Source organism: Balaenoptera musculus, chromosome 6 (genome assembly GCF_009873245.2).
Source record: "Balaenoptera musculus isolate JJ_BM4_2016_0621 chromosome 6, mBalMus1.pri.v3, whole genome shotgun sequence".
NCBI classification, from domain to species: Eukaryota; Metazoa; Chordata; class Mammalia; order Artiodactyla; family Balaenopteridae; genus Balaenoptera; species Balaenoptera musculus.
The window spans coordinates 115,772,309-115,796,447 of record NC_045790.1 but is presented as its reverse complement, the minus strand read 5'-3'; the positions used below and the strand labels follow the sequence as shown (position 1 = coordinate 115,796,447).

The 24,139-nt window shown below is 63.6% G+C and overlaps 1 protein-coding gene across 9 annotated transcripts; it reads right to left on the bottom strand.

Moving 5' to 3' along the window:
* Positions 1–635: 635 nt before the first annotated feature.
* Positions 636–23,377, bottom strand: GRIN1 (glutamate ionotropic receptor NMDA type subunit 1). 9 transcript variants are annotated; one of them, XR_005020393.1, is made up of 22 exons: positions 22,712–23,377; positions 20,405–20,539; positions 17,726–17,854; positions 15,458–15,520; positions 14,604–14,704; positions 11,501–11,622; positions 11,256–11,430; positions 9,706–9,850; positions 9,525–9,608; positions 6,969–7,110; positions 6,749–6,876; positions 6,341–6,505; positions 6,147–6,265; positions 5,911–6,023; positions 5,679–5,827; positions 5,416–5,573; positions 5,032–5,193; positions 4,735–4,844; positions 4,483–4,628; positions 3,161–3,271; positions 877–1,093; positions 636–727 (listed from the first exon to the last, which is right to left on the bottom strand). XR_005020393.1 is itself a non-coding variant. In XM_036856325.1 (21 exons), the coding sequence occupies exons 1-21, from the start codon at positions 22,967–22,969 to the stop codon at positions 659–661; spliced, it is 2,832 nt and encodes a 943-aa protein (XP_036712220.1). In that variant the 5' UTR covers positions 22,970–23,375; the 3' UTR covers positions 641–658. The 9 variants fall into 9 exon arrangements, 4 of the variants coding, with proteins under 4 accessions (XP_036712220.1, XP_036712221.1, XP_036712223.1 ...); XR_005020392.1 differs by having other exon boundaries at positions 17,726–17,902; positions 22,712–23,376; XR_005020395.1 differs by lacking the exon at positions 3,161–3,271 and having other exon boundaries at positions 17,726–17,902; positions 22,712–23,375.
* Positions 23,378–24,139: the final 762 nt, after the last annotated feature.

The following is a 24,139-nucleotide window of genomic DNA, read 5'->3' as shown; positions in this document are numbered from 1 at the left end:
GAGGACAGTCCCGAGCCAGCGTCCGGGGAAGCGTATCCTGGGCTGCGGGCCAGAGGAGGCGAAGAGAAGGCTCAGCCCTCACGGAGTCCGGAGAAGGGGGAGGCAGTGGGGAGCCCGAGCGCGCCCCTGGGAGGCGGCTGCCAGCTGGGGGGTCAGGGTCTGCAGTCCGGGAAGGGCAGGGCCAGCTCAGAGGATGGGGTCAAGCGGAGAAGGGATGTGGGCAAGAAGGGAGAGGTGGGACAAGGCTGTGAGGTGCCGGCGCTGCGGGAGCGGGGGACCCAGCCAGCCAGGGCCAAGGGCCCCCATGGTGGCTCTGGTGGTGGCTGGGGAAGGATGGGGCTTCAGTCTCTGCTCCAAGCCCCTCTGCCCGGGGCCAAGTCAGCCCCTCTCCCCACTGCTCAGAGACCCCAGGGCCCTGCCTCTGCCGGAGCGCCCTGCGGCCCTGCCCAGCCAGCTCAGCTCTGACCCGTCCTCAGCAGCTCTGGCCCAAGCCTCAGTCCAGCAGGGGCTGCCCGCCAGGCAGCAGGGCAGACGGACGGACGGGAGGCCCAGGGTGGGCAGTCTCTGGCAGGTGGGCTTCCCTCAGGCCTTCCCGAGCAGCAGGACCCCTCAGTGTCCTTGGCCGGGCTAACTGGGCAGGTGGGCGCCTCCGGGGGCCTCACACCACGGTGCTGACCGAGGGATCTGAGAGGTTGAGCGGGCCCGTGATATCAGTGGGATGGTACTGCTGCAAAATAGAAATACACAGACAAGGTGCCCGTTAGCCCGACACTCGGGGGCACGCGCGGGGCCGGGACGGGGGGACCGGCCGGCCGGCCGACCGGCAGGCAGGCGGGCGCGGCCTGGGGGAGGCTGGGGGGTGCTCCTCCCCCTGACCCCGTCGTGCTCCGGGACTCTGCGTGGGCCGGGCCGCTGTCCCGTCCGTCTGTCTGTCTGTCTGCGGGGGAGGGGGGCAGAGGAGGGCGGGCAGGGCGTCTCAGCTCTCCCTATGACGGGCACACATCTGCAGCTGGCCCTCCTCCCTCTCAATAGCGCGTCGCGGCAGCACTGTGTCTTTTTGGTTTTGCAAAGCGCCGCGTCCACCCCCGGTGCTCTATAAATAAGAACCAACAATCAATACCCGCTGGCCCCGCCGGCCGCCAGGGACCCCAGCCCTGAGCGCCCAGTGCCGCCCTGGCCCAGACCAGCCACGGGACAGGGGCAGAGGATCTCAGCAGCCGGACTGACCCCACCCCTCCCGACAGAGCCCCCCACCCAGGCCTCCCTCCGAGCAGGCGCCCAGCCTGAAACGGTGGGAGCTAGGCTGCCCTCCCCCGCCCAGTCCCCAGCTTGCAGTGTCCCCAGTCACCCCTGCAGGGCAGGCCAGCCCCAGATGCCACGTGGCACCAGAGCTGGCCTGGAGGATGGTCCCTGGGGAGGCTCGGGCAAGGAGTCTGCTGGGAGCGTGTCCCTGGAAAGGCACCGTGAGGGTCTCTGAGCTGCACCTGGACCAGCTAAGGGGCCTGCATTTCTGCTCCAGGCCGGGACGGTGGGTGGGACTCAGTGATGCCCTCAGAAAATGGCCCATTGCCTGCGTGACTCTCGTGCTCCTCCTTTCAGCTGCGGGCCCCCAAAGCGCTGTCTGCTGGGTACCTTCTCCCCCCGCCCCCCGACTGCCCCACCCCTGCTCCTGTCTGATCCTCCTCTTCCTGCACCCCCTGGTGGGTCCCCTGGCTCCGGCTCCACCCACTTCCCGGGCCTGACAGCCCCAGGCCTGTGCTCCCAGCCCCACAGACCCTCCCTGCCCCCCCCACCCTGTCTGTGCTGAGCTCTGGGGAGTGGAGCAGCCAGGCCTCACAGGCCCCTCTTGGGGCGTGCTGGTGGCTTCACCCGGGGCTCAGATGGCTCTGTGCGGAGCCCTGTGTCCTGTGTCTGCCCCTCTTCCCATGCACTGGGGGTGACGGCTGCAAATCCTGCTTCCTTCCACCCTGGAGCAGAAGACTCTGTGGGTGACGCTGCCCAGGTGTTAGGGGCTTCCTGCGGACTGGAGGCCAAGCCAGCCCTGGCTGCAGGGAGGCCGCTGGGCTGAGGGCTGCGCTGGCTCTGCGCGGCCCCCTCCTCACCTGGGGATGCCCCTAGCAAGGCTGGGTCAGCCTGGGGGGGCCTTTGGTTTGAGCGCGCACATCTGGGCCAGTGACAGGCTGCCCAAGGCAGAAGGGCAGGGAATCCCTGGCTCAGGTGCAAGGCCTGGCTCTGAAGGGGTGGGGGGTCAGGCGCTGAGGCACTGGTCTCCGTAGAGGCCTCCCCTTCCTGAGCCTCTGTCTAGGAGCCTCAGTGCCCACGGCTTGGAGGCCACGGCTTTCAGGGCCACCTCCATCCGTTCTCAGATCCCTGGGTGCTGCCGGCACGCCTCCTGCAGGGCCCCTGCTCGGCCTGGGGTGGGAGCCGCCTCCTTTGGTCCCACCCATTCCCCACCTGACGTCCCCTGTGGCCAGGGGCCTGTACCAACTCCAGGCCCCAGCCGTCCACCCAGATGGAGCCAGGCCCGGCCCCCAGCCCCGGCCCACACAGAGACCACATGGAGGGAATGCAACAGGCATGGCTCTGGTGAGACACGTGAGACAGGTGTCTGCGTGGCAGGGCTGGCGGCCAGACAGATGGGCGGATGGGACATCACAGCCATCCCTCCACGGACGTCGCAGGGAGGGAGAGAGGGCGGTGGGCCTCTGTGGGAGAGGCTGGAGAAGCGGACGTAACAGAGAGGTGGTGCGGCCTCCTGACAGGTGAGGAGCCCGGGACAGGGTGATCCGGGCTCCCGGGGCCCTGGGCACAGCCCCGCGGCAGTGAGGCTGACTGACTGACCGACAACATGACACGGCTTCAAGATGGCGCATGGCGTCATGGCATGGGTGGGGGGCAGACTAACGCAGAGACACAGGGGGACGAGGACCCGGTGAGGGCCAGCGGGAGAAAGGACCAAGAGAGAAAGATCTAGAGAGTCAGAGAGAGAAGACCTAGTGTGCTGGGCGAGTAGAGGTGAGGGCAGAAAGGCCACGGCAGTCAGAGGTGGGAGCGGGTGGGATGGTGAGGGAGGGGGGAGGGCACGCCTGATGCACGGGACACAGACACGGAGGGGCGAGATAAGAGTCGGAGACGTGGAACTGGGCGCTCTTCCCCTTACCGTGTCTTTGGAGGACCTACGTCTCTTGAAGCTGGAAGCCAGGGTGGAGGTGATAGCCCTAAATGTGGCTTTCTTTTTAGGGTCAGGCTCTGCTCTACCACTCTTTCTATCCTAAAATGAATATGTATAAGTGATTAGACGGCTAAGGGTGGCGGCCACACCTGCCCTCGCCTGCTCCTTGGGGGCTGCTGCCCGGCCTGGCTGGCCACTCGGGCCCTCACTCCGGCCTGCCTCCCTGTGCTGGATGGACCGACCGATGGTCGGACACTTGCAGGCGGCCTCTGCTCCTGCCCGGCTCTCGGGCCTGACCTCGCTCATGCTGGGGCTGGGCTCGGGGGGTCCCATCTGGCTCTCTTCCTGGGAGGTCCGCCTGGCTCCCTGGCTCCGAGGTGCCCCTGGTTTAGGGGCGTCCCGAGGAGGAGGAGCCCTCCGAGCACGGGGGGAGTTGCCCCACAGGCCCCACCGGCCACTCTGACCCCCGAGGAAGCGCGCCAAGATTCAGGAATGGGCTGAGGGGCCGAAGGCAGGTGGCGAGATGCACCGGAGTGACAGAGAGACGGAGGCAGCTCCTGGGACCCTGGCCTCGGGTCTGATGGTCAGGATGGGCCCTGTGCCCGCCAGTGAGAGCAGCGGCCAGGTCCCAAGAGCAAGAGTGGGCAGATGAGAGGTGTGGGGTCCCAGCAACCCCATCGCCCCGGCCCTCCCTCCCTGCAACACCAGCTTCCTCCCAGGGCACAGGCTCCGGGGAGGTACCCAGAGAAAGAGAAGAGATGGGGCAGACTGGGGCTGGACTGTGGGGCACGAGCCCGTCCCAGGTGGGCTGTGGCCACCCCACGTGCAGCCTGTCCTCTGCTGGCGGCAACTTCCCACAGACACAGCCTGGGGTGCCAGGCAGGAGCAGCCGGCCAATTAAGACTGGAGTTATATGGAGCACAGGACACACCAGGGCAGCGGGGAAGGGGGTCCCCAGAGGGTGCCAAGGAGGGGCGCGGGGCGGCGAGGGCAGGATGCGTCTTGGACTCACATGCTACACCCAGGTGGGTCCCTGTCTTACCCTGCCTCAGTTTGCCTTCCTATGGAATGGGCGCCGGTGGGCGACTCTGGAGACAGAGGGGCCAGGCGGACGCTTGAAGCCCGGCTTTGCAGAGGCGGCCCCCTGCGGGTGGCCCCCAGCAGCGCGGCCTTGGCTGTGGCTCCCAGCTCCAGTCCTTGCCACGCGGGCTCCTGGGAGCCAGAGCCAGCGCTTCGGCCTGCGGGGATGGAGGAGGGCCGGGGCCAGGCCGGGCCGTGGGCACCAGGCCTCGGAGGGTGGCCTGCCCTACCTGCAAGTTCTTTCTCCACACATTCACCGCTGCGAAGGCTAGCTGCATCTGCTTCCGGCGGGCATCCTTGTGCCGCTTGTAGGCGATCTCGATGAAGATCAGGAAGATCCCAGCCACGATGCCCCCGGCCACCAGCATGAAGACCCCTGTGGGCCAAGAGCCAGTGCCTCAGCTGTGGGCGGGCCAGGCAGCCGGCCCCCTGGGGAGTCTACGCAGTGTCAGCAGTGGTGTCGAGGGGCCATGGGGGCCCACCTGCCATGTTCTCGAAGGTGAGGGTAGCAGGGGCGTTGCTGCGCGAATCACACTCCTGGTACCGCACCCACGTCTTGTCCAGGTCTTCCATGAAGCCGTTCTCGTGGGACCTGGGCGGGCGGGGCATGTGAGCCGACGCTGGGCCGGCACAGGCGGGGCGGGGCGGGGCGGGGCGGGGCGGGGCACGGCAGGGGGCGGGGCACGGCAGGCGGGGTGCGTCTGGGGGCTGCGCTGGTGGGGGGAGGTGGTGTGCCTCGGGTGGGGCTCTTGGAGGGGGGCGGAGTGGGGCCGACTCACTTGAGGATGGACAGGGAGACGTTCTGCTTCCAGGGACTGTCCTTGCGCATGCCGATGCCAAAGCCTGAGCGGAAGAACAGCTCGCCGGTGGTCACCAGGTCGCACTTCTGCGAGGCCTCGAACTCCAGCACCGCCGAGTCCCAGATGAAGGCATGCAGCTTGCTGCGGGCAGGGGCAGGGTCACAGGGGCCCACACATTCGGGCCGCCCTGGCTCCCTTGCAATCCCTCCCGCCAGCCTGGCAACCTCCTGTCTATCCCCTTCCTGTAGCTCCCATCCAGCCTGGACACTCTGCCTTTGACTGGAAAGATGGACGCCCCCACTTGTCCCGCCAGCCTCTCACTCCTCCCGCCCCGCCCCGCCCCGCCCCGCCCCGCCCCCTCACTTGTCCCGCACGGCCTGGATGGCCTCGGCCGCGCTCTCGTAGTTGTGCTTCTCCATGTGCCGGTACATGGTGCTCAGCTCCACCTGCCGCCGGAAGTAGATGTCCACGGAGCTCTGCTTCACCGTCGCGTAGATGAACTTGTCCGAAGGATTCCTCAGCTGCAGGGTCAGAGGGTCAGAGGGCCCGGCTCGCGGCTGCTCCCCGGCCCCACCCCAGGCAGCCGCTGACCTCACGCCCCCTCCCCCAGCCGGGCCGGGCCTCACTCGGGGGTCGTTGATGCCGGTGATGCGCTCCTCGGGCCGGTCCAGCACCAGGAAGGCCGCCAGGTTGGCAGTGTAGGAGGCCACGATGATCATGGCGAAGCCGGCCCACACCATGCCCAGGATGCGCGCCGAGAAGCTCCTGGGGGCGCCTGCGGGCAGAGGACGGTCAGCTCCCGGCGTGGGGGGTGAGGGCTGCGGAGCAGGGTGGGGCCCGGGCCGGGCGTGGCCTCACCTTCCCCGATGCCCGAGTTGAGCAGGACGCCCCAGGAGAACCACATGGCCGAGGACAGGGTCAGCGCGTCCTCCTCCTCCTCCTCGCTGTTCACTTTGAACCGGCCAAAGGGGCTGCGGGGGCGCAGAGGGCGGGCGGGAGAGGGCGGGAGAGGCAGCCCTGCCCCGCCCCTCGCCCGCCCCGCCCACCCCGCCCGCCCCGCAGGTGGAGGTGTCCGGCCCCCGGGCCGCGCTCACCTGAAGCGGTCCAGCAGGTACAGCATCACGGCCACCACGTGCACTGACAGCCCCACCAGCAGCCAGAGCGTGCTCTGGAAGGGCTGCATGAACGAGTCCAGCGTGCTCCGGGGGATCTCCTGCGGGAGGACGGGCCGTCAGCGCCGCCCAGGCCCTCCCAGGACCCCACCCCGCCCTGCTGGGCCCCTGCCCACCTTCTTGACCAGAATGGTCAGGCCCTGGTACTTGAAGGGCTTGGAGAACTCGATGTACTGTGCGCGCTCGTTGTTGATGGTCAGCGGCGCCACGATCATGTCCGCCTGCCCGCTGAGCAGCTCGCCCATCATCCCGTTCCACTCCTTCTTATTGCTGTTGTTCACCTGTGGGGCGACACAGCCGCTGGGGACGCGGCCACCGCGGGCGGGCCTTGCTCCCCGGACCGGACAGGCTCCCGCCCTGACCCATCTCGGCGTCTCCCACTCCAGACCCCGCCCTGGCTCGAAGGCCCCGCCCACCCAGGCTCCACCCAGCCTGCAGACCCCGCCCACCCGAGACCCTGGCCCTAGCCAGACCGGGTCCACCTGGACTGGGTCCCGCGCCCGCTCCCAGAGACCCACGCGTACCCGCTCCTGCGTGCCGAACTTGCCGTCCGCCACTAGGTGCACCTCATAAGTGAAGTTCATGGTCCGCGCCAGTTTGATGAGTAGGTCGATGCAGAAGCCGTAGCAGCACTGAGGCACGGTGTGGCGTGCTGGGCGGAGGGGAGGGGCGGTAAGTGAGGGGCTCGCAGGTGCGCCGTCCCGCCCCCTCCGCGGCCCACGCCCGCCCCAGCCCCGCACTCACGGCTGCCCGGCGACGTGTCGTTGGGCCCGGTGCAGATCACCTTCTTCACCGGATCCCCGTTCACGGTGAACTCCTCCTTGCACGTGCCGTCGCTCAGCGTGGGCTTGACGTACACGAAGGGCTCCTGGTGGATCGTCACGATCTGGAGGGGAGGGGGACACCCAGCCTGGACCACCAGCCCTGGGCTGCCCTGGGGTGCTGTCCTCTTCTCAGCATCCAGACTCCCCTGGACACCGCCCCCCCGCCCCGCCCCCTGCAAATGCCCCACACTGCCCCCTCTGGAGCTTGAGGAAGTAGGTCGGGCCCCAGACTCCCCAGTCGTGCCCAGGCCACCTCAGCGTTCAGAAGGCGCCTGGCCTCCTGAAACACCGTGCCTGCTCTTGGCCACTTTCCTTTGGGTCTTGGCTTGCACATCACTAAAGTCTGCCCTGGGCCCCTTCTCTGACTTCTCAGGGCTGAGAAAACACCTGTCCCAGCCCAGAGCCTGCCCCCTGCCCCCACCCCTGCCATGAGGACAGGGGCATGTGCACTCAGAGCCTGCACAGGTCCGGGGACCCGCAGGGATTGCCCTTGTCTGGTGTTCCGGCCTCTCCTGGCCTCAGCCTCCCCTGCGGCAGGTCTTTGTCTGATCATCTATCCTTCCTCCCTTCCTCTTCCCCGCTGATGCCGCCCTCTCTGCCGAGGCCTCTTCAATCCAGGGGCTCCTTGGGGCTCATGCTGGGGAGCTCTCTCCTCCCTGTCCTTCAGGGGCCTGAAGCCTGGGGTTGCGGAGGACAGATACAGGCAAAGGGGGCTGAACCGAGCACGGCATGTGACGAGGGGTCCCAGGGGACGTGGGGTTGGTGTGAGAGGACCCTTCTCCTCCAGGGCGGGCAGCCCCCGGCCTCAGCCTAGAGGGCAGGAGATTGGGAACCCCTGAAGGAGCTTATTTGCCTTTAAAACTCTCCTCATGGTTTTCTATTATGCAAGTAACATGCTCATGCTTTTAAAAAATCAGTGAGGGGACTTCCCTGGTGGTCCAGTGGCTAAGACTCCACACTCCCAATGCAGGGGGCCCGGGTTCGATCCCTGGTCAGGGAACTAGATCCCACATGCTGCAACTAAGAGTTTGCATGCCGCAACTAAAGATTCCGCACACCACAACGAAGATCCTGCATGCTGCAACTAAAAAGAAAAAAAAAATCCCACATGCTGCAACTAAAGATTCCGCATGCTGCAATGAAGATCCCTCGTGCCGCAACTAAGACCTGGCGCAGCCAAATAAATAAATAAATATTAAAAAAAAAAATCAGTGAGACGGGAGGGATAAATTGGGAGACTGGGATTGACATATACACACTACTATATATAAAATAGATAACTAATAAGAACCTACTGTATAGCACAGGGAAATCTACTCAATAACCTGTAATGACCTGTATATGGGAATAGAATCTAAAAAAGAGTGGATATGTGTATATGTATAACTGATTCACTTTGCTGTACAGAAGAAACTAACACAACATTGTAAATCAACTATCCTCCAATATAAATTAATTAAAAAATAAACAATGTAGTGTCAAAAAAATCAGTGAGACAAAAAAAAAGTTGTAAAAAGCCATCTGGCTCTCGAAGCCTGTGTGGGACCATCTGGCTGACTGTTTTGGCTGTTTTACACTCAGACTTTTCAATACCAGGTGTCTTTCCTGAGCGTTGGCTTTGGGAAAGTCCACTCTGCCCCTTGAGGGGGTGGTGACCTGTGGGCAGGTGCGGACAAAGGGGTCCAGGTGAGAGGCCATGGGGGAGCTAGCTCAGAAAGCAGACAAGGTTGAAAGACACTTGAGGACCTTGTGGGGGACACTGGGAGAAGCACAGTGCTTGAGGGTCCTTGCCTTTGGTGAGCTCAGGTACCAGCCCGGTGCTGGTGTGGGTCAGTGTGGGAGGGGCTCTGGGGAGGGCACCCTGGGATGAGCCCAGAGGAGCATGGAAGAGTCAGGCCAAGGAAGAGAAGCTGTGAGGGATGAGGCCAACCGGGGAAGGGAGCTCCCAGAGGCCCAGGGAATCACGGAGGGGACGGCCGGCCACAGGGAATGCTGTAGGGAGGCCGGGCTCAGAAGGACAGTGAGACCGAGTCACGGCAGGAGGCCAGGAAGGCTAAGCGTGGGGGGTTGGCTAGGACCACTTGGAGGTGTGATGAAGAGCATGGGGCGATCATCTCCAGGACTCAGGGCAGAGAGCACTGGAGCTGAAGTCCACCCATCTGCTCCCCTGTCCCCGATCAGCTCATCCCCAGGGGAGTCCTGGCCCACATGACTTCCCCAGATTTAGGTGGAGTTGGGTCAGAAGGGGTGCTGGGGAGAGCCCATGAGACGGGGGGCCGGCGGCTCCCTCTCCTCCCTCCACCCACTCTCCCTGCTGCCTCTGCAGTGCCAGGTGTGTGCAATGGCAGCAGGGGCTGGTCCCGTCCCCGCTTCCTTTAGTCACTTTCATCGGCCTCACTGTCCCCTCCTCTGCACCGGAGGGGCAGGATGGAGTATACCGGGTGTGGAGACTAGGGCAGGGTGGCAGGTCCCCCACCTTCAGCCTGGTGGACATCTGGTAACCTCGGGGCTTCTCTGTCTCTCCACCTGGCCAGATGATTTTCCTGTCGTTGGGAATGACCTGGGGGTGGGAGTATGAGATGGAGGGTGGCCACGCAGGGGTCTTGGCCCCAGGACCCTAAGGCCCCAGCCCCCACCCCCTCATGACCCCCACCTACATGGGTGCCATTGTAGATGCCCACTTGTACCAGCTTGCGGTTCTGCAGGTTCATGATGCTGTAGTTGGCAAACTTCCGGTCCCCATCCTCGTTGAATTCCACGCGGCCGGTCACGCCGTCTGCGTACTTGGAAGACATGAGCACTCTGGAGGGGGGCAGTGTGGGTTAGAATGATCAGGGATGCAGTTAGCCCCGCCCACTGTGAGTCAGGTGCACAGCACAGCTACGTCAGCCGAGCAACTCCTGGCCTCTAGACCCTGTTTTGAGGGCTTTCTGTGGGTTGGTGGGCTGTTCACCAGCCAGTGGGGAAGAAGGGTTGGGGTCTTGTCTTCCCGAGTGTGCACGCCTGTGTGTGTGTGTGTGTGTGTGTGTGTGCGGTGCGTCTACTGGGCCATATATGTGTGCACACAAGATCTTTGTGTGGGGTGCAACCCTGTGCATGTACTTGTGGCACATGTGTGATGTGCCATGTGCCTCTCTGAACCTGTGTACACACGCATGTGCACGTGTGCACATATGCTGCCTGTATCTGCAGTTGTGTGTGTGCTCCTGTCGTGGGCCCCATGGACCATGGCTCTGCACATGCTACTTGGGGGTGGCGGTGTTGGTGATGGGCTGGGCCTCCCCACACTAGTGCTATGGTGTCCAGGGTTCTCTGAGTTAACTCCTGCCCTGCTGTGGCCATCCGCTTGGGTCACCGGCCAACCTTGGCTCTCTACAGGCTTGGGTGCCATACCTGGATTCCTTGTCTGACCTCCTGGGCCCATGGACTCTCCCAGTCCCCACCTGAAGCAAGATCCTCCTCCCCAGGGCTGTTAGCCATCCTGGGGAGTGGGCTGGGGTCTCAGGGTGGGCAGCAGTGTTAAAAGGCGGGGGCAGGAGAAATGGAAGCAGCCGTGACTTCAGTGACATCCGAGTGTTGGAAATGGGGCAGATGATTATCATCGTGGAGATGGAGGTGAGGGTGGAGGGGGGGGAATAGAGGACAAAACTGGGGAAGGGGGCTTCCCTGGTGGCGCAGTGGTTGAGGGTCTGCCTGCCAATGCAGGGGACACGGGTTCGAGCCCTGGTCTGGGAAGATCCCACATGCCGCGGAGCAACTAAGCCCGTGAGCCACAACTACTGAGCCTGCGCGTCTGGAGCCTGTGCTCCGCAACAAGAGAGGCCGCGACAGTGAGAGGCCCGCGCACCGCGATGAAGAGCGGTCCCCGCACCGCGATGAGGAGTGGCCCCCACTTGCCGCAACTGGAGAAAGCCCTCGCACGAACCGAGGACCCAACACAGCCAAAAATAAATAAATAAATAAAGTAAGTAGCTATAAAAAAAAAAAAAAAAAGAAAAAAGAAATATCCTTTAAAAAAAAAAAAAAAAAAAAAAAAAAAAAACTGGGGAAGATGGCGGTATCTATAGGATACAGCAGGCTGGGCTGGACCGCCCTGTGAAGAGCGACTGTTCCCAACGCCGGAACGGTGGCCCGCCCACTTTAGGAGATCAGCCCGCCCACCTCAGACGAGTGGCCACGCCCATCTTAGACGAGCGGCCCCGCCCACCTCTTGAAGAGCGGCCCGGTCTTCCAGATGTTGGTGTTGCCCACGCAGCCCCGCGGCGGGTCGGTGATGTTCTCCTTCTCGAGAAGCTCGTGCACGGCCTGGGCCACCACCCCGACGGCATCGCTGATGTGGGCCGACTCGTTCTTGCCGTTGATGAGCTGCAGCCCGATGATGCCTGGGGCAAGCGTTGGCTTAGAGCCCGTGGGGGACCCCTGCCCACCGGGACCCTGGAGCCCAGCACTCACCGTCTGGGGCGTAGCGCAGGGCGTTCCCCGAGATCTCGCGCTCCCCCACCAGCCACACGTACCCCGAGCCGGTCATGTTCAGCATTGCGGCTGCGCGGTACACGGTGGCAGCGTCGTCCTCGCTGTGGGGCAGAGCGGGGTGACGGGCCAGGATTCCAGCCCTCCCCACCCGCGGCCGGCAGCGGCTGCTCCACATTCCCAGGTCCTCCTCCGCAGCGTGGCCTACCCACGTGGCCTCTTCCCCAACCCTGCCCCCCCCCCAAGGGAGGTCTGGAGACACGGCAGAGATGGGGTGCGGCCGCCACCCCAAGCCTGCACTGCACCTGGGCCAGGAGATCCCCACAGAAGCGAGCGGTGGGCCCAGACCCCCTGAGCTTCCCAGACATCTCTTGCTGGCCCGCTGCCCTTGGTGGGCAGGGTTTGGGTGACATGGGATGGTGATGGATCCTTACTGGTTGATAAGTCGCTCACCAGGTACCAAGCACTATTCTGAATGCTTTTCATGGACCATCTTATTTAATTCTCACAACCTCCCTGTGAGACGGGCAGAAGTACTACCCCTGTGTCAGGAGGGGAAACTGTGGCACCCCGGGCACACAAGTGGTAAGTGACAGAGTCGGGTCTGTGCCAGGACTGTCCACCCCTGAGCCCGTACTCCTGCAACTTCCCGGACAAGCCATACCCCTCTGGTGCTCCATGCCTGAACTTGTGACCTGAGGGGCTGGGGGCTTTCTGGTTGGTCAGATGCTTCCGGGACTGAGAGCCAGGGAGCTGCCCTGAGCAACACAGCAGAAGCCACCGGAGAGAGATGAGGGCACCTGCTCTCCCTTTTGGAGTCTGCACAAGCAGCTGTGTTCTCTCTGCCACCCAGGGCTGGGGCCACTGGCAGGACACAGCACAGGCCTCGCCTCGCAGGCACACGTGGTCCTGAGTTTTTGGCGTGTCCTTACAAGTGAGCCTCTGTGGACCTGGTCCCCTAGGGCTGGGCTCTCTCTGGTCAGGACAAGGACCCTGGGCCTGGTGGCACTCCCACCTTCTGTCCCCTGTTGGGCCGAACTTGGTCCCAGATGGGCCTGGACCACGACAGGCACTTTGCTTCTCTAATGCATGGGCATTGGGGTACAAGGAGGTTGGGGAGATTGTCCGAGTGCTGGGTTATTTTCCCAATGGCTGAGCCTGAAAACTAAGATGGCCCTAGGTTCCCTAAGGGGTCTGCCCCCAATTTTCTCAAGGAAGAAATGCAAATCTTCAGTGTTTGCTCTAAATGAGAACGCTACTGTTGGATGAAAGCAACACAAAATAGAAGTGCTCCAGGCAACATCCAGCCAAAATCGCCAGCAACACCAATTCGTGCGTGTCAGGGCATGCTGTGCCCCTGTCAGGGGTGCCCACAAAGCCTGGCGGAGAGGCCTGTCGGCTTGACACCATCCAGGTCTGTGACGTTGGACTTGGTGGGATTGAGCACACACCTATGCTCGTGTCCGTGTAAATTGATATCTTCAGTAAAGCAGTTGCAGACAAAAGCCTGATCGGCCCGTCAAACTGTTTTATGGAAATAACTGATCCCAGTAAAGATGACTTCAGGAGGATTATTTAAAAAACAAAAGTTTTGGAAATAAATTAGAAACTCTGAAGCACTCTGTAGAAAACTGGTCAAAAATTAAGATTGGCTTAATGGGGTCTCTCCGCAAAACGCTCTCAACAGCCCTCGTGAGGGGAGCCAGCATGTGTCAGGTTGGGGGGCCAGGGTGAAGAAGACCTGCGTCTGCCCTGCCCAGGGGACCGCCGGCTTCCCCAGGCTCTGGGAGCTGGGCACGCTGGGCAGGCGGGTCTCCCGCTGTGGTGGGACTCTGGCCTCTTTTGTCCGAGGAGCCCCGGGTGTGAGGGGAGGGGTCCCTTCCCGCCTGACAATCCGGAGGCCTTGCGTGGATTCAAGAGGTGGGCATGTGGCTGACAAGTGCTGTGCCTTTGTGAACAGTAAGTATTGCTGCATGTGTGGGGTTTGCGCATGTGTGTAGTACGTGGTGTGTATGTGGCGTATGTACCTCTGCATGAGAGCAGTGTGCACGATGTGTGTCGGTGCGGAGCATGCACATGTGTGGTGTGTCTGCACACGTATCTAGGTGAGCATATGTCTGTGTGTGTTATATGTAGCAGCGTGCCCATGTATGCATATGAATGGCCTGTGTGCACATGTGTATGGTGTGTATATGGCACATGCATGTGTGCTGGAGGGCATGGAAGCATGTTGCGTGCACATGTGTGTATATGGCATGTGCACGTGTAGACAGTATGCGGGTGATGCGTGTTCGTGTGTATGCGTGTGAGTGCCTGTGCTGTGTGTGCATGAGTGGAGGGCGGTGGGCGTCAGTGCCTGCTAACTGCCTTCCAGCCCGAGGAGCCCTAGCTGGTCCCACCCTGCCCTCTGCCCAAGGACGGGGTGCACCTGGCTCTGTGCCAAAGGTTTGTTGCCTGAATGTGCAAACGGACACCTGCCCTGCCACTCAGGGTATTGCTGGCTCCCGCTGGCCGGCTGCAGGGTGACCCCTGCTGTTTTTCTCCACTCTGCTGGAGCCTGCAGAGCTTCTGGGACAGGCAGACAGTGGGGCGGGTCTCCCCAGGCTCTCCCACGTATGTCCCATGAGGCAGGGCTCTTCCTTTTCCTATTCCTGGTGGCCTGGCCTTTCCCTTCCCAGGAGGACACAGCCATTTGCAAAAAGGGAGATTTTTACTGGGGGCTCAGCCCCAAGGTTATGGTGGGGACCAGGCCCATCCAGCAGCGCCTGATTTTCGGGTCACCCTAAGTGGTTCCCCTCTCGTGCTGCTCAGTCCAACTGCTCCAACCCTTCAGCCCTAGGACCCCGGCCCTCTCCCTGCTGTGGTCCTCCCCCCGCAGGCTCACACGCAGACCCCACGTCACTTCCCCAGGCCCTCTCCCTGACCCAGCTCCCAGAGCCCCGTGTCACCCCATCTATCACCTGGGCCGCGTTTGCCTCCCTAAGGGCAGGGCCTTATCCCTCTCCCATCCCCGAGGCCCAGTGTACATGTGCGAGGGGACCGTCCTTGGCAAGGACGCCAAAGCCCAAGACCAGCCTGGCCGCACCTGGCAGAGAGGACGATGACCCGAGCCTCCAGTTCCCGCGCCTCCATCAGCAGGGCCGTCACGTTCTTGGTCCCCGGGTCGAACTGCAGCACTTTCTCGGCCTGCGGTGTGAGCGGGAGGGTTAGCAGGTGGCCGGGGCGGGGGATGCAGCGCCTCAGGGGCCAGAGTCGAGCCGCAGCCGCTAGGAACCCCGAGGCAGCTCCGCTAGGGCCGCCTCGGCCTGCGCCGGCCACCTGCACTGCCACCTGCCTTCCAGGCTCCTCGCCCGGCCGGCCGGGCTGGCCTCGCTCGTCCTTTCTTCAGCCTGCTCGCTCTCTGCTCTCCGCGTCTCTCTCCACCTCTCACTCCTGGCCTCACTTTTGCACTGAGCATGCAAGCTGAAGTGGACCGAGACTCAGAAAGAGGCGTGCAGCGGACAGGAAACAGAAAAGAGTTTTGGAACGCAATCGGGAGCGGAGACTGGGCCGCCTTTTCCAAAACCGCGGGAGGTCCTCTGGGGCCTGGTCCGCAGGCCCTGCAGGAGCAGCCCGGACCGCAGGCAGGGCAGGCGGGCAGGCGGGCTCCCTCCTGGGTTCCACGAGGAAGCCCTGGGGCGCCCGGAGACTCGCATGCACTTCCCAGAGAGCAGCTTCTCCTGAGGCCGCGCCTGCCCCTTGGCCCGGCGGGCGGGCTGCGGGGACCCGGCGGCCGGCACCTGCCCTCTCCTGCCTACGCTGCCTGCTCTCGACCTCGCTCTCCTCATTGCTCGGGCCTGCGGCGCGGCGCGGCTGGGCCCACAGTAGCCCTCGCGGCCGAGGCGCCGGAGGCCGGGGCTCCCTAGTCGGTGGGTGGCGTGCACGTCCATGCATATATACCTTGGGTCCGCGCTTGTTGTCATAGGACAGTTGGTCGAGGTTTTCATAGTTCCTTTTTTTACTCTGATGAATAATGTGCACAGAGAAAATATGCAGACACAGAAGAAGATTATAAACGGTTGAAAATGACGGCGCTAAAGCAATCACACCACCTCCTCGGCACGTCTGCAGACGGGCACGTACCTGGAGCTCGCAAACACCTAGGCCCGGGGTGGGGCTGGGGGCCGGGGAGGTGCTGGGGGATGAGGGGGCGTGGGGGCTACCGAGGCTCCCTGCCACGGAGCTGCGCTCTTGGAAGCGGTCACGTTCGGGAGAAAGGGAGGCCCTGTCTGCGTCCAAGCCAAACGCGTCCCTTTGGGGTCCCATCCGCCCGCCCCCCGCCAGGCACCTGCTATGTGGTGTGCCAGCAGCACCCACCCCAGCCCCGTCAGTCCTGAACGGGGTGATGTCCCCTCCCCCAGCCCTGCCCCCTATCCCCCACCCCTCCCAGCGCCCCCTCTGCCTCTCTTAGAGGGCCAGCTGCTCTGCCCTCACTGACTGGTGTGTGATGGGCGCGCCTGTCAGCCCACGTGTGCGCTGGAGAGCAGGTGTGACAGGGGCTCGTGAGCACGTGTGCGCTGGAGAGCAGGTGTGACAGGGACTCGTGAGCACGTGTGCGCTGGAGAGCAGGTGTGACAGGGGCTCGTGAGCACGTGTGCGCTGGAGAGCAGGTGTGACAGGGGCTCGTGAGCACGTGTGCGTCTGTGGGCGTCTGCATGGCAGCATCAGCCCACGTTAGTCTGTGGTGGGTGGGAGTGAGGGCCAGTGCCGTCTGAGCGTACGTGTGTGCGCGTGCGCGTGTGCGAGCCCCCGGGCCGCGGAGGTGTGGAGGGTCCCTGCGAGTCTGTGGCAGGAGGAGCAGCGTGTGAGTGGATTGTCGTGGGAACAGCCGCGTGTGCCTGTGAGAGGGAGCATGTGTGGCTGGGCGTGCAGGGGTGTGCGTGAGTGTGCACTGGGCGTGAGTGCAGCCGCAGGTGGGCACGCCAGGAGGTGACCTGCTTGCCTGGCGCTGGGTGCTGTCTCAGGAGGGGTGGGGCCTGCGGTCCTCGTAGCCAGCCCTCCCTCCCAGACTCAGCCAGTCCCCCGCAGCAGGACCCCAGGACCCTCTGGGTCTGCCCTCTGGTTCACCCCCAGCTGGTGCTCTCTCTTCCCTTCGGGGCCTATGGCACCCTGGGGGACCCGGGTTGGCACTCAGCTTATTGAAGCCAACTCTGACTTCGCAGACAGCACATGCTCCCCACCGCCCCTTGGTCTGGCCTCCCAGGGCCCTCCCCAGCCTGGGCCTCCCTCCCTCTCTGCCCAGCTTGGCCTCCACCCAACCCCGGGGGCCTTGGCCTGGGTGCTGCACACCCAGGGCTCCAGGCTGGGTGAAGGCGGGACCCCAGGCCTCCTCTGCTGAGCACCAGCTCCTCAGGCTGGCAGTGGGGATGGGTGGCGGGGGGTGGGGGTCGCCTGGACCCCCAGAAACGCCACTCTGGTCCCTCCACAGCCCACACATGGGCGCCGGGCTTGGGTAGAATGGTCAGTTGGAGCCAGGTGTCTACTTGATCCCCAGGAGTCCAGAGCCCAGCCCCCATGGTGGGGGGGGGTGAGGAGGGGAAGGGCGTGGGGTTCCGTGGGGAGAGCGGGGGGCACGAAGAGGGGCAGGGCCCAGGCTGGGCTTTGGGGCGGCAGATGTCCGTGGGTGGGGCTTTGGGGAGGGTGATGGGCAGCTGTGAGGTGAAGGGCTGCGGCGGAGGTGAGGCCGGCACGAGGACAGGGCACGGGTCACAGCAGAGAAGGAACCGGGTCCTTTGTGGGGGGGACACGGTGAGTGGTGCCACCGCACTGAGGGGGCACCCTAGGGGAGGCCGCTGGGAGGGGGCGGTGTGGGGGGCAGAGGCAGCGCCCTAGGGAGTTTTGAGCCTAGGGCCTGTGTGGGCTGGGAAGCGCGCTGCGGACCAGGAGGGGAGGGGGGGAGGGGAGGGGGGAGGGGAGCGGGGGCGGGGCGGGGTGTTTGCGGAGCTCCAGGTGGTCCTGCCCTCGCCCCGCAGGGACTGACACGAAGGAGATTTCGACTAATGGCAAAAGCGAGTGAAATGAGCCGAGGACAGGCTGGGGCGGGCGCTCGCCAGACGTGGTGGTGCTGACCATGCACGATGGAAAGAGAAGGGTGTTCACACGGGCCACAGACACAGCGGCGGCTCGCCGGCTCCTGCTCTGCTCGAGACGCCCCGGCCCGGGCCTCACCTTGGACTCGCGCTCCTCCAGCAGTGTCTCCAGGCGCTTCTGCGCCGCCCGGCCCTCGTGGTCGTCGCTGACCAGGAGGATGATGTGGTTCCAGCTGTAGACGCGCATCATCTCGAACCAGACGCTCGACTGGTGGGAGTAGGGCGGCACGGTGCGCAGGAAGCTCAGGTGGATGCTCTGCGGGACGCGGGGTGGCTGAGGACGCGGGCGGGGCCTCCGCCAGGGGGCGCGCGCGCGCGGGCCGGACGCTCCCCTCGCGGCTTCCAGACCCCGGACCCCGGGGGCCCCGCTTCCCTCACTCCTCCCGTCCCACCGCTGGCTTCTCTTCCCACCCCACATCATCTAATCTGAGAACCGGAGGCTCGGTTTGCCCAGCAGCACCCTGACTGAGACGGGCTGGGGGGGGGGCGGTCTGTGGAATTGTTCCTGGGGTGGTTCCCCTCCTCCCCTGCAGCCACCCGCTGCTGAGCTACTTGAGATCAGAAACTTCTCGCTGGCGTGCAGCATCTCAAAGATCCCCACTGGGTCCTTCCCAAATTTACATAACTAGTGTTTAGAGGAAGTCTTCACTCTTGGGGTGAAATACTTCATCTCTTCACCAAGTCCAGGGGTTGTTGCTTGCTGACCCCGCCTTGCTTCTCTGAGTGCACCAACTGCCAGGGAGGGGATGGAGAAGGATCCTCCCGCCTCAGCACAGGGCCTTTGGGTCTGCCCAGGGAGCAGTGTTCCTGGGGACCCACACTGATCCTGGGGTCCTCTGAGCCCTCCAGATCCTTCTTTCACCTGCTCCCTCTTTGTGCCTTGGAATCAGAGTGCAAGAATGCCCCTTTGCCTCTGTCATCTAGCAGGTGACATGGCTGCAAGGGAGTTGTGGTTGGGGTCCTGGACTGGCTCTGACCAGGCCCTTCTGGTCCACGTGTTGGGCACAGATGGTCTGTGGGTTGTACCAGGAGTGGGGTCAAGGTGGAGCTCTAAGATTTGGTCGCAGGTTTGCCCTCATGCTGGGCTTCAATCTGGATCTGGGGCGGGGGCACGTGATGGGCTGGCGTCCTGTTCTGGGAGAGGGCTCCCCCCACCCCAGCCCCTCCTGTGCTCCACCGCCTGCTCTCCTCTGTGGAGGCATTGTGCTCCCCTTTGCATGTGAGGGGCCTGGTGCCCAGAGAGGTGAAGGAGGCTGGAAGGCCTAGGAGGAGCCCTCCACTTCTCACGGCTGAGGGTTAAGTGCCTCTGAGCAGCTTGGGTGCCTGTGCTGTGTGCTGGGGTTTCCAGAGCCTCAGGAACAGGTGGCCGTCCTGGCCTCCACTGGCCTCCTCCCTGTGGGCCGTCCCAGAGGACCCCTCACTCTGGCCTCGCTTTCCTATCGCCTCCAGGAGGACCCCTTCCTGACCTCCCCAGACACCCTGGGCCCGGCTGAGATGACCTCCGTGCCTTAGGCAGCGTTATCCAGGACTCGGGGCTCCCGGCAGGATGGATTTGGAGAAGACGGGGAGAGCTGGGAAGCCCCCAACAGCCCAGCCCTCTGGCCCCTCAGCTAAGGCACCAAGCTGGAGTCCCCTGCCGAGCAACCCCTCCGGGCCTGTCTGCAGGTGGCACCAGGCCTGGAGGGAGATGTGGAGCAGGCTGCCCCCCCAGCTGACCAGTCCTCCCAGAGCTGTGGGCAGACACTGCGGGAGGGCTGGGCAAACTAGTGCAAGGTCCCCGCTGCTATGGGGGTGAGTTTCCCGCCAAACCTACTTGGTGACCTCTCGACTCTCCAAGCTGATGCTCCACGACTGGGCGACTCCAACCAGACCCCCAGCCCATGGGCCATGATACAGCCCTGAGGCCCGAAACCCCCTGGCCGGCCCCCCCAGCCACGAGCTGCCTCCTCTGTTCACCTGGAATCCTCTTCCAGCTGTGCCCTCTAGCGGGAGGTGCCGGTAACTACACCCTCACTGCCACCTGGTGTCCCAGCCACTTCTAGGCTTTTCCTCCTCCTGGCGCCCCTTCCTCCAAAGTGCCCCGTCCCGCTGTCCAGGAAGCTGCCCTGTCTGTCCCTTCTTCTGGTCCACGACGGCCTCTGCTGCTTCCTGGGGCTTGCTCTTGGCACCTGTCACCTGTCAGTGGGCCGTGTGCCCGAGTGTGCGTGGGCATGTGTGTCAGTGTGTGAGTGTGGGCCTGTCTGAATGTGATGGAGCGTGAGTGTGGGGGAGTGAACATGTTAGTTATGTGAGCGTGCACATGAGCATGAATGTTTGAGTGGGTGATGGTGTGAGTATGCGTGTGAACGTCAGTGTGTACGTAAGAGCATGTGAGTGTCCCTGTGAATGTGTGTGACTGTGTGTGTGTAGGTGTGAGTGTATGGATTTGTTAGCATCTGTGAGTCTGTGTGACTGTGAGTTTGTGTGCTGTGAGTGTGTACTGGTGTGCCTGTGTGTGGGCGAGTTTGTGTGTCTCTGTGAGACTGTGAGTGTGTACCGGCGTGAGTTGTGAGCGTGCCTCAGTGTATCACCCTGTTGCACCTGGAGCCCAGAGCCCATGGTCTGAGCCCCTCTGCCTGTGCCCCCCCATCCTGGCAAAGCACCTGCCCCCCAGTCTCTCCCCCAGCAGCTGCTGGCGGCCCTGGGCTGCCAGAGCGAGCCACCGGGTCTGAACACGGGAGCAGAGCCAGCTGGGTCCCCGTCCAGCGGTCAGGCTTACCTTGTCTGAGTAGATGGACATGCGGGTGGTCAGCCCCAGGACGGGGATGCGGTAGAAGCCGGCTGTGTAGGAGACGGGGGTGGGAGTGAAGTGGTCGTTGGGGGTAGGTGGGTGGCTAACCAGGATGGCGTAGACCTGTGGACACAGGGGACAGGGTCAGCTCGAGTGGGGAGCGGGGACACTGCCCTGGAGCTGGCTGTCCAGCAGCAGCAGAGGCTAAACACAGAAGGCGGGGGGCGGGTAGTGTCGGGGGGACACCGCCTGTGCTCACACAGCCCCAGGAGTGCAGGCCACCCAGCAGGGGGACCAGACCCCAGCCCCACCTTCTGAGTGTAAGTGAGTCATAGGGATGAGGCAGAGGCAGAGCAAGACTCCTGGGACCAAGAAGACACACAGGGAGATGACAGACCCCTCCCCCCCACCCCCTGTCCAGGGCCTCCCCTCTCGCCCCTCACCCTGGGGGGCTGCCCTGAGCTGTGTGGGGAGACCCTGAGAGGCAGGGTGAAGGCCAGTCCTTGGCATGTCCTGGGACCGTACATGCTGCCCCAGCGTGGGCTGGGGAGAACCACACCAAGCCCCCCACTTGACCCTCATCCTGGGTCAGAGATGGACGGAGGCCAACACTCCAGAGATGGAGGGCAGCTCCAGAAGGTCTGCATCGAACATCGCAGACTGAGCATTAGAGGGAGAAGCTGGGCAAGGAGCCGCCTAGAGGCCCGGGGCCCCTTGCTGGTGTCTTCCAGGCGCAGGCTGAGCCCTGCTCGGTTTGAACAAGACCCAGTTCTGACTTGGGCACTGACCACATCCTCAAGGAAACCTGGCCTTCCTGCCTGGACCAGTGGCTCAGCCCCCGAGGCAGGAAGACGAGGCAGATGGCTAGGCAGTTCCGTGCTGCCCTCACATTAGAAGGACCTGTCAGTCCCAATTCTGCCTGCCCATCTCTGAGCTACAGGACCACCTGCTTTTGCAAATGGGGCGGGGGTGCGCTGGCCCATGTGGTGGGGGCGATGGCTGCCGTGCTGGCACCTGGCCCACGGCGTGTGACAGTGAGTGACAGCTGCTGCTGTCACCTTTGCTCCTGGCACTGGCTATTCCCTGGGAGAACAGTGCCCAAGACAGCAAAACTGTAAGTTGGAGGAGGGATCCCCAGAAAGGGCCATACCTGTTCTCCCTCCTTTGCCCCCCACCGTCTGCACCCAGAGGGGCCTGGTCAGTGTTTGCCTGAGCATGTGTGTGCAAGCGTGTAACCGTACAGGTGCTCACAAGTGTGTGCTGGGTATGTGTGTGTATGCTGCATGTCCCAACATGTCTGTATGTGTATGTATGACTGAGCTTGTGTGAGCACGCGTGTTTGCATGTGTGGCACAGGAATGTGTGTGCTCATGGATATGCATGGGGGGTCGGCCTGTGTGTGAATGCGCGTGTGCAATTGACTGTGCAATGATGACGTGCATGAAGGGGTGCTAGTTTAAGTCTATGCATCTCTGTGCACAAACATGGATGAATGTGTGTGCACACGTGAGTGTGTGTGTCCATGGGTGTGGCGTGCCTGTCAGGTGAGTGTGTGTGAGCAGCACTTGGACCGGTGTCGGTCCCGCCCGTTACATAAAAGGCTGCATTGCAGTGATCCCGAGGCCTCATTGGGATTCAGCAGGCAGCGCAGCCCGGGGGCGGACAGCTCTGACAGGCGAAACCCGGGAGTCGTGTCCTCCCCCGCAGCGCTGGCTGCCAGTGGCTGCCACGCTCTGCCCTGATACCTCTCACATCCGCAGTCCCCGTTCCCACCCTGGAGAACAGCCTGCTTCAACACCTGGGCCATTTCCCATCTCAGGCAGACCTGTGGATGGGGGAAGGGGAGGGAGGAAGGGAAGGAGACCTGCAAGCAGGAACAAAGATGGCCCCAGGCCCCATCCAGTTCAAAGCCCTGCAGTCCTGCCTGTGGCTGGGACAGGCACCTCTCAGGCAGGCCCGGAATGCCCGCCCCCACCCTGACACACAGTGACCAGACAAACGGCCACATGTCTGCACACACCAGTCTGGACCTCGAGACCTGGAAACCCTGTGAGGACAAGCCCCGGTGGCAGGTGACTGATCTGGGGCTAAGATGGGGAACCGGCCAACACTGGTGTTTAGCTGCTAGTGAGACCAGCCCCCTGGGTCCTCTCTCAAGGGGAGGGAGAGGGCTAGGAAAGGATGGAATGAAACTGGGACAGGGGGAGGGATGGCGGGTGAAGGAGGGAGGATGGTGGGGAGGCGGTGGGGGAGGGGCAGGAGCTGGCACAGCGTGAGCCCTGGGGGTGCTGGCACCTGGCTGGAGATGAGGTCTTCGCACACCGACAAGGCCATCTGGATGGCGTTGGGCTTGTGGGTGACGGAGGTGGCATTGAGCTGGATCTTCCAGGAGCCATGCCGCTTGTTGGCCTGGTTCACAGCCTCGCGGAACATCTGCTCGTGCTTCCGCGTGCTCAGCACCGCGCCGATGTTGACGATCTTGGGGTCGCAGGCGGCACGGGCGAAGGAGCAGGAGAAAAGCAGGGCGAGTGTCAGCAGGCGCATGGTGCTCATGGGCTCCGGGCAGCGCCCTGGCTCTGGGCAGCGCGAACGCGGGGCCCTCGGCGCATCCCCAGAGGGACGCCCCGGCCGTCCTGCGCGCGCCCGATCCCGCGGGCTGAGGGCGCCACGTCTTCCCCGGGAGCCTTAGTCCTGGGATGTCTGCACCGAGCAGGTGGCACCGAGCCTTCGGCCGGCCGGGCGGTCCCGGGTGCGCGTGGGTTCCGGGCGCTCTGTTCCAGGCGGCTGGCTCTGTCCGCGGTGCTGAAGCGGGTCTCGGCGCCGCTCCGGGTGCCCCGCGCCGAAAGGACCCGGCGGCGGCAGCTCCTCTGCGGGCTTCGCTTGTCCCGGTCCCGACGCTGCAGCGGCTGCGGCGACTGCGGAGCGCCGAGCGGGACCAACGTCTCCTACCCCTCCCGCCGCCCCCGCTTCCCAACACGGAGCCGGAGCGGGGGCGCCTCCCGCGCCAGAGTGTGCGCCTGCGTTCGTGCCAGCATTTTTCAGAGCGCGCGCGAGCGGGGGACGCCTGTGTGCGCGTGTGTGCGGGCGTGTGTGCGCGCGTGTGTGCAGGGGTCGCTGAGACAGTGACCCGGGCTGTCTCGAACCTGCAGGGAGCCGAGTTTGGAGAGGTTAGAGGGGTTCGCGTCACTGCGTGCAGCCTTGCGTGTCCTTTAACATGACCGAATGTGTCGTGCCAGTTTGTGTGTGTGCGCACACGCGCATGCACGAGTCCTCACCCACAGTCAGTGATATTTCGGGGCCTGACTCTGCTGGCTGGAAACCAAGGCGTGTGGAGAGGCCCTAAACCATGCCTCTGGGAGAGGGACGGTGGCGACCTCTTCTCCAGAACGCTCAAGAACGGGGTAGAGACCTCATCTGCCTGGCCATGTGGCTTGGACTCCCCCCAGAGGGTTAAGAAGAATAGAAGGGGTGACAGTGGCCGCCCCTTGTTGAGCTGGATCTTCCAGGAGAGTCTGAGGGTCTGGACCAAACCAGCTGTGGAGAGACCACGGCCAGAGGGAGTCGTCTCTGCAGCAGATGGGACTAAGGTTAGACATCAGGAAGCACTCGCTGATGCCAGGATAGACATCCCATACATATCCCCTGTTTCCACTCTCCTCCCCTTGGCAGCGCCTCTCCTAATTCACTCCCAGCACCCCCTCCTGCCCCTTTCCAGAAGCTCCT